At 41.0% G+C, this 9,925-nt stretch overlaps 1 protein-coding gene across 1 annotated transcript in view; it reads right to left on the bottom strand.

Moving 5' to 3' along the window:
* Nucleotides 1-9,925, bottom strand: part of T265_06211 (hypothetical protein) — a gene marked incomplete at both ends in the record, with an annotated part of 21,006 nt that overhangs the window by 6,269 nt on the left and 4,812 nt on the right. The window contains 4 exons of the mRNA XM_009171419.1: nucleotides 1-197; nucleotides 1,737-1,925; nucleotides 5,321-5,456; nucleotides 9,372-9,481. The exon at nucleotides 1-197 is cut by the window's left edge and continues 128 nt beyond it. Of these exons, the coding sequence (XP_009169683.1) occupies nucleotides 1-197; nucleotides 1,737-1,925; nucleotides 5,321-5,456; nucleotides 9,372-9,481 (632 nt within the window). The remainder of the gene's footprint in view (nucleotides 198-1,736; nucleotides 1,926-5,320; nucleotides 5,457-9,371; nucleotides 9,482-9,925) is intronic.

Here is a 9,925-nt window from a genome sequence, read left to right on the forward strand (position 1 = left end):
GCGGGTGATTCCGGTGGAAGCCAGAAGACAACCAGTGTGAGCGATGACAATAAGACACATGGAATAACCAACATGAAGACGTAGAAGCTTGGATTTCTGCGTAGCCGTATCAGATAGCACAAAACCGGATATTCTCGCATCATAGTTTCGTTGCCAACAGTTTGGTTGCGACGTCGATATCTCTTCACCGATCGGATCTGGCCATTGAACAAAGAAAAGTAAAGAAAGCTTCCTATAAGAGGTATTAGGGATTGTTGGCTTCGCTAGATAAACTTATTCGAACACCATCAAAGTATAAGGCAAGAAGATTTGAATACCAGAATATTTAGTGGTTTTGCCCCCACTTTGAAGTAAACTGGTGTCGGAAACCAATTTCTTGACATTTTAATCAAAGGTAAGGAGTCGTGCATTGATGCTTGGCAGACCATTGGCACTGATAGCTAGTGACGTGAATGCACAGGCTACCTGGCTACTTCGTTAGATAAACTACAAAATGATCCCTTAACATAAGCAGATGGTCAAAGTGGTTAGAGCGCGAATTCACTGACTGGAAGGTCCGTGGTTCGAACCCGACCTCTGCCTCTCGACTTCTCCGGTCTAGGCTTGGGCGACCTGGCAGTATCCCAGCCCTCATGGTCCTTTCGGCGGGTGGCATGATAGACACCGAAAGGGTGTTATAGCTGAACGATTTTCAACATAGGCATTGTGTTCGAAAACTTCCATCAAAACATCGGACTGCTGGATCTTGATAAAATCAGATACATCGTGAGATTTGTCAGGTAAATCACTAACCTATCCTGAAGATCGATGAAACTGAATCATCACACCAGTCAGTAGGTGAGTAGTCAACAGCGTCTCGGTGAAACAGTCAATCGTCGAACCCACTCGTACCCACCCAACTAGTCCCAGGAAAAGGGAATGCGGAGATCCGATCACCCTATAGTACGATCCAGCCCCCTCTCGATTATGAACTAATTTCCAACCAAAAGTTAAGTCACACAGTACGGGAAATTTGAACCTGGCGCCTTCTTCGACCTTTAGTCGGATCAAGTGGAAGCGGCTGATGATGGATTTCCATATGTTTACACAGCTGTGTCAATCATTCAGGCCTACAAGGTCTATCACACCCATGCCTACAGCAAAGTGCGACTGATCCATCTTGGTTGAGTGAATACAACAGTTTGAACACACAACTAAGGAGGCAAAAGTATAATTAGAGTTTGCTAGCTGCACGTGAGCTATGCTGGCTCTGGGTTCTCATGTCAAATATCTTGTGTGAATCAACAGATTGTGAGCTTATCTGATTCGCCATCTGGTTCCATTGCGTTTTTGCCAGTTAACATAAGAAACACAACCAATCAGACAGCCCACTTCTGAGCATAATTTACAGGCGTAGTGCAATCTGACAAAACTGGTTCAATGATCGTGACTTGAATCTTGAATTTGTGTGTAACATCACCAAGCTAAGTTCCGGTTTGATAAAACAACCAAACCGACTGAAGTCACATTGAATGCGTTCCTGAAAGTATCCACGCCGCGAGCATGTGTAGCCAGTGAAGAAATCAGGCGATATTAACCTCCTGAAAACCTTACTTGCTATCCAACAATAGTTAAACTGTGAATTATTACGTTAGCGTCAGAACCCACTTTTTTCTACAGGGACGGGCTCTACAAGAAACACAAAATGATATGAAACAAACTGCGTTTAAATTGACCAATCCAAGCTTTTGACATACCTGTAACTTGCGCTCCAAGGGATTAACTTCCCGTTCTAGCTCACCGTCAGTGCGCCACTCGTTACTGGGCACGTAGTCAGAGAAGTCGACAAACGGAGACATCACTGCACCCTCATCCGAGCCTGTCCACCAAATAATGTCCATTTGTGTTCGGTCATATGTCCACGAACCGAATTCGAGCATGCATACCTGATGGCAAGAAATCAGTGTCGCACAGAGGTTAGCATTACCCCCACTAGTGTGACCCAGTCTAACATTTTTACTACTGCTTTCGATATTTTCGAATAAACAAGAAAAACGTAGCATAATAGCAAGACGACGATAAGTTTTGGNCCACTAGTGTAGTCTAACATTTTTACTACTGCTTTCGATATTTTCAAATAAACAAGAAAAACGTAGCATAATAGCAAGACGACGATAAGTTAAGTTTATCTATCTATCTATCTATCTATCTATCTATCTATCTATCTATCTATCTATCTATCTATCTATCTATCTATCTATCTATCTATCTATCTATCTATCTATCTATCTATCTATCTATCTATCTATCTATCTATCTATCTATCTATCTATCTATCTATCTATCTATCTATCTATCTATCTATCTATCTATCTATCTATCTATCTATCTATCTATCTATCTATCTATCTATCTATCTATCTATCTATCTATCTATCTATCTATCTATCTATCTATCTATCTATCTATCTATCTATCTATCTATCTATCTATCTATCTATCTATCTATCTATCTATCTATCTATCTATCTATCTATCTATCTATCTATCTATCTATCTATCTATCTATCTATCTATCTATCTATCTATCTATCTATCTATCTATCTATCTATCTATCTATCTATCTATCTATCTATCTATCTATCTATCTATCTATCTATCTATCTATCTATCTATCTATCTATCTATCTATCTATCTATCTATCTATCTATCTATCTATCTATCTATCTATCTATCTATCTATCTATCTATCTATCTATCTATCTATCTATCTATCTATCTATCTATCTATCTATCTATCTATCTATCTATCTATCTATCTATCTATCTATCTATCTATCTATCTATCTATCTATCTATCTATCTATCTATCTATCTATCTATCTATCTATCTATCTATCTATCTATCTATCTATCTATCTATCTATCTATCTATCTATCTATCTATCTATCTATCTATCTATCTATCTATCTATCTATCTATCTATCTATCTATCTATCTATCTATCTATCTATCTATCTATCTATCTATCTATCTATCTATCTATCTATCTATCTATCTATCTATCTATCTATCTATCTATCTATCTATCTATCTATCTATCTATCTATCTATCTATCTATCTATCTATCTATCTATCTATCTATCTATCTATCTATCTATCTATCTATCTATCTATCTATCTATCTATCTATCTATCTATCTATCTATCTATCTATCTATCTATCTATCTATCTATCTATCTATCTATCTATCTATCTATCTATCTATCTATCTATCTATCTATCTATCTATCTATCTATCTATCTATCTATCTATCTATCTATCTATCTATCTATCTATCTATCTATCTATCTATCTATCTATCTATCTATCTATCTATCTATCTATCTATCTATCTATCTATCTATCTATCTATCTATCTATCTATCTATCTATCTATCTATCTATCTATCTATCTATCTATCTATCTATCTATCTATCTATCTATCTATCTATCTATCTATCTATCTATCTATCTATCTATCTATCTATCTATCTATCTATCTATCTATCTATCTATCTATCTATCTATCTATCTATCTATCTATCTATCTATCTATCTATCTATCTATCTATCTATCTATCTATCTATCTATCTATCTATTTATCTATCCATCTATCTATCTATCTATCCATCTATCTATCTATCTATCCATCTATCTATCTATTCTTCAGTAAATGCAATAAAATAACACAGATGGATGTGATTTCTACTTCTTAATCGCTTGCAACTTTGTTTTTAGAAACTGTGAACACTTCTCGGTTCAAGGTCCCAGTGGCATAGCAATAGTCACCGCCCTCGTGTAATTCTTTCTAACCGGATCGTCAAATTCGTTCCCAATGTGTATTGTATTGATATTCGTGTATTAAAAGTAACGTTATCCAGAAAACGTTACGCGAAAAAAATTGGTTAACAGGGTCTGACAGAAATCAGTTTGACACAGATCTGATATGGGATATGGAAAGTGGACGGATCCTTGAAAGCTAGTTCGCCATACTTCCAGTGTGATACCTCTGGCCACGACAACCCATACGCTTTTTCTTGGTCTTTCGTCCGAGGGTACAGGCCCAAACTTTATTTGGCGTCTAGCTTGTTTCTCGGAGATGAACGATGAATGTTTCTCTTTCTCGCATCTAGGCGGTTGATCAAACCCCACATCTTCTTGGTGGTTACGTAACATCGGTGACTGTTACATGCAAAAGTGGAGGCGAGATGGCTCAAATGGTTAGAGCGCGAATTTGCCGACCGGAAGGTACGTGGTTCGAACCCAACCTCCGCCTCTCGAATTCCCCTGTCTAGGCTTGGGCAACCTGGTAGTATCCCAGCCCTCGTGCTTCCCTCGGGTGGCGTGGCAGCTAGGCACCGGAAGGGGTGTTACAGTGAAAGGCGTGCAGAAGTAAGCCAAGCTAATCCCCTCTCCATTCTAAGATACTATCTCCAAAACAAGGTTACGGTTTCGGGGCTGACAATGGTATCTCAAGACAGGATTCAGTGTAAAGCCAATTTGTTTGCATAACTCCGTGTTTGATGGGCATAGTTGTCTGTTGGATTTGTAATGTTCACGCAGAGCACGATGCCAGCGTGCAAAAGACAAGCAAAATTGAGCTCTGCGTTGGCTAAATATTTTCTTCTGTTTGATAGTTATTTCACTACACTTTTGCGGGCGATGCCTAACCAGCTGCTTCAAATTTGCCAACGCAATTTCGGTCTACGATATCCTTAAATGATCAGTGGGACTAGGCATGAGAATCTCTTTTCATATTGAAGGTCCTGTCACAGATTTACTCGTGTGCCGATAGACACTTATTTGCATATTAAAGTGGTGATAACGGTGGACCGAACTGAGTCCTAGCGAAATCTCTCTTTAACAGTATATTTTAAGTGCAAGATAAAGGTCATTCAAAGACTCGCTGGCGTTTCAGGATATTGACCCCGGTCCGGGTAACACAATCGGAAGGCCCGATTCGCATTACAGCTGACTTCATTCATGAAATTTAACTTTGCCAACTAGAAAAATGAGCCAGAAGACACTATTCCAGCCAATTAAAATCTAGTTGCTGGTTCAGTCTGTCCCTTAAACTGAATTCGCGGATAGGGCTCAACTGGATTTGGAACACAACTTGGATGAATCAGGACTGTGGTCAAGATGACCTACAGCAGCGACGGACCCGTGTCCAGTACTGGTGCCGCTATTATTGATGTTGATAACAGCACAAACAGAATGCCTGAGTGAACTTAAATGACAGACAAGGTACGGTGAACCTCATAAACTCAGCATACCAAAGGAACCGTTACCTGTGTATCAAATGGAAAATAGGTGATCTCCACTTCGCATGTGCTTTTGTAAAGTGCTTGTGGAATCCAGAGTACCGATCCATCTTTTTCAATCACAACACGAGCTTCTCGGTGCTCCTTCAGTCGTTCATCCGCGCTAATCAGAAAAAGGATAGATATCGAAGAGACATGAATGATAGCATGGGTTAGCAAGATTAGGAGTACTTAGTCTGAAAATCCTATTTTTTTTAACTTATTTTTTTTAAAAAACACTTCTAATCACGGTGTTTGGTGAGTTATCAATAGGATTTCGGAGAACAAACCAATGGAAACTACCGTGGAATAATGTCAAGACAAGGTTCGCTCCAACCGGCACATTCTGAGGTGGTACAGTCAGTGCATTTAAACTGGTTCCATTTATAATAAACGTTCCGCTTGTTCTCAAAGGTTTGTTGGAACAGTAGATGCGTGCAAAACCAAGAAATTATTCTGTAAGTTTCCCTATGCAGAACAGATGTGGGGATCAAGCTTGTTTGTCGTTATGTCCAGGACAGACCGGCCTTTGAAATACACCCTTACGGACTATCCAAATCCCTTCAAGCTTTTTGCATAGCTCGACTCTTGGTCCAGCTTATAGTACGAATACATGATGCCTTGAAACTTTTTGAAGTCTATTTACTCTTCAAAACCCGTACACTCTAGAGCTACGTTACTCACCGAAGAAATCCACGTAGGCTACTCGACATGAGTCTACTTACGAAGGTTGCCAAAACTGTTCTTCACCCTACACTGCTTAAACTCATGTGGAATCAGTCACGTTCTGAGTATGGTAAGCCTTAAATCTTCATCGTTAGAAACAACCCCTAAACAAGTTAAATACTTCGAAATTCAGCTGCATGATCCAACCACCCTCTGTAAAATCATACCCACAAACCCACCAGATTTTGCGCGAACAACGTGCTCCCTATATTCAATATCTTCTCATCGAATGAAGAGTCACTGAGAGATAGTATATTGATTCAACCTCCACTTGAGCAGAGTGCACGAGAACAACTGCACTTTTCACGTATTTTTAAACAAATAGCATGAATGAAGACCCTCAACCAACTAGGTGGTAAGATCTCCTACTGAATCCAGCTAGAAACGATTAGCGAGAGTGTGGAAAAAGCTGGGATCTCCGAAACCAGGCATGCTAGCTTGCATCGTTCCTCACAAAACTACAAAGTTGACTCGTGAGGACGATTCCGGAAATCCACAGAGACTTTCCAACTAAGTTTGCAGTAGGCAAGCCAAGGGATTGAGGTGAGTAAAACACGGTGGTGGGTTTCCACCGACATCAAATGGCCTAGAATGACAGTGGAAGTTGTAGCAAAGCCCTAAGACAACAAGAAATTGTTGTGCTCCATGATGTGCCAAGAACAGTGAACCCTGCACCGTTTATCCATTTGACTTCACGAACGAGGTTCCGGATCGCTGGCCTAACCTCCGGCTCATACTTTACAGTCTAGTGAAAAATACTCCCTCAAATTGGAAACAAGGGATCATGGTACGCATATTTGATTCTGCGAACAGGACAAACTACTATCAAACTGTAATCTCCCTATCCGTGATATCCGACGCAGTAAACGACAGAATCATGAATTCTTTCGAGTTCCGGAAAAGCACTGTTTGAACAAATAGCACTCAAGTAAATTTGACCCGGTGCTAACCTGGCATGACTGAACTAGCACCGTGGATTAGCGAATATACACTCATTTGGAAACTAATTTGGAAACATCACAAACGAGAGATTCAGCTGGGTTCCAGGTGAGTCTTTCGAAAAACCAAGTTAGTTTGCAAATGACTGTATATTCGCTGATTTCGTGCAATTTGGCTCCAAGTAGAACGTGAAGGCTGACGGAAACTCGGGGACTGCGCCTACCTGATGAGCCCCAAGAAGGGCGAAACCGATCGTGAGCTGTCGGTCGGTTTTCAGCAACCTTATGAGGAGGCACAAATAGAAATACACAAATAGAGTGTACAAATAGAACTGTGGATGTTGTGATTATCGAATTTTATGAATCAAAACCACCGGATGATTCATTGGTGTAGAAGATAGATTTATAAAGTTCACAAAAAGGGGAGAAGCACTGGACTCGAGCTTCGCTCTTTTTAGAGCTCATCAGCAGTGCATATCCCTAACCGTGGGGGGATTTGAACTGCGCATATCTGACATGTGGGGCGGGCGCGTTACAATTACTCCATCAGTGCGAGCTAGTTGCATGTGAACTGGCGTACGTATTCGATACCCAGTAACTGTCCCGGGTGTGTAAAGCGATTGAGCCGCCTGTTCATGTGAACTGCCGGACGTATTCGATACCCAGTAACTGTCTCGGGTGTGTAAAGCGATTGAGCCGCCTGTTATGAGTTCCCAGACAGTTACCGCCACGGACGCTTGAAACCCGCTGGACAATTTTTCATTAGTTCTAGATGTCTGAGGGACTTTTAGAGTGCCCTCCCGTTTGAAGAGTCCTCCCGTCAATTTCATGTTAATTAACACGATGATCGTCTCCTTGAAAAAATGTCTCTTGAAAAGCCGTTTATCCCTCGAAGTGCAGACAAACTTCTGACGAAGCCATTTTGAAACTTCTTGAAAGAACTTCTCTTCCAGGATACCTGGAGGCAACTTTGCACACCAGTGACCTTGACCCAGGCTGGCGTAGGATTTTATCCAGATGTTTAGTCACTCTGCGAGTTCCTGGCAAACTAAATCTTGGGGGCACCTGGCACCTTCATAGTCCCTCATTCCACAATGAAGGATGACATGCACTTTAGCCATGATGGAAGTTGCCACTAATAAAAACAGGAAATTTCCCTTCAGTCGCTGATTTATAGATGTATTACCCTCTCTGTAAAGGCAGCATTTATCTTTCGGAGACATCATACAGACAAAATCAAAGGTTGTTCAGCATATCACACCATTCGCATCAGTTTACTGGGTATCGGAATGAACTCATCCTCTCACTGGTGTGCCAGAGCCGATAAGCGGAAAACACTATTAGTCATTTTCGTCTGCTTGTGCTCCCTATTGCTCAGATTGATGAGCTCACTTTAAGGCTGATAAAACAACTGAAGGATCGTTGGGTGGCATGGGGAGATTGGGGAATTCTCAACTAAGAGTTCACCTTGTGAATGAAGTCCATCTATACCGAAAATCCGAGAAGGGCTATGTAGCTGTTTTATCCTTACTAGGAATCTTCATCAATGCGTGTCTGACCAAACTCAGAGAGTTTCGAATCCACGACTTCCCGTCTAGTAAGTGTGGGCTGAGCTATAGCTCATAGGAAGAATAATTTCATGAGACGAGTGAAACTTCCATCTGAGAAGCCGTCATTCGAGGAGTCAGTAGACACGTGATGTGCAAATTATTCACGCTGCTGATCAGCCGCTCGTGGCGGAACGGCCAAGTGTTCAAACTACTACCTTGGAGGTAATGGGTTCGGAACTCCTTAAGTTTTCGCGGGATACATACTGCTGATCATCCGCGATAAGGAAAAAGCAGTTTTATAGTGCTTTTTAGCCAGTTTGATTTCGCCTAAGGAGCTTAATCGAAAATTAAAAAATCGTCCAAGTCACTACAATACAGCCTTATGGAAGTCTAGAATCCGTAGGTTGCGCTAACTTTACTCAGAATGACATCAACAGTGACGTCGATAACCTTGCTGATGAAATCACAGGCGAAATAGCAGCGCAATACCACTCACAGCCTGTTGTTTACGAGCCTCGGAATCAATCACCAAGCAAATACACCTAAATATTAGTGTAACGTTCGCATCAGTAATTATCTTGGAACTCTAAACTGCACACATGTGCTAGTTCTTGAACCCACCATCGAGTCGTCAAAATGCTTTATTTATGCGTCACGAGTTTGTCATCAGTGACTGGGGTGTCCCTTCCATCGGACTCACTTTGTTGCCACACCAAAAAATTATCGTCTATCCTCTGTCACATTGCATACTCACAGGAAATGTCCTAAGAATGTATAGAACTAACGTAAATCATAAAACAAGAAATGAAGGATACCCCGGCTTACAAGTTATACAGTTTGATGTCCGGAGTCCAAATATTAGAAGGGAATATCCGTATGCTTCTTATATCTCCGTATTCACTGTGATTCCAAGTAAGCAGTGAATCTTGCCACTTCTGAAACAGAGGAGCAGAATATAAGCTTGAGGGAAAATCGGAAACTGTACCCACCTAATGAGCCCCAAGAAGGGCGAAACCGGACGTGGGCTATTAAAAAGTCCTCAGTAGTATGTTTTCATTAGTTCGTAGTGTGCTACTTATGGAAAACATTGCATTTTAGTGTGGGACATCCGGGCCGATTAATACAGCTTACTCTAGGAAACTACTCACAAGGTTGCTGAAAACTCTTCGACAGCCCACGACCGGTTTCGCCCTTCGTGGGGCTCATCAGGTAGGCACAGTCCCCGAGTTTCCGTTAACCTTATGATCTACTTGAACGCAAATTGCACTGTTTTCGAGAAATACACTCATTTGCAAATCAATTTGGTTCAAGTAGAACATAAGGTTGACGGAAACTCGGGGGCTGCGCCTACCTGATGGGCCCCAAGAAGAGCCAAACCG

Source organism: Opisthorchis viverrini (assembly GCF_000715545.1).
Source record: "Opisthorchis viverrini unplaced genomic scaffold opera_v5_128, whole genome shotgun sequence".
Taxonomy (NCBI): domain Eukaryota; kingdom Metazoa; phylum Platyhelminthes; class Trematoda; order Opisthorchiida; family Opisthorchiidae; genus Opisthorchis; species Opisthorchis viverrini.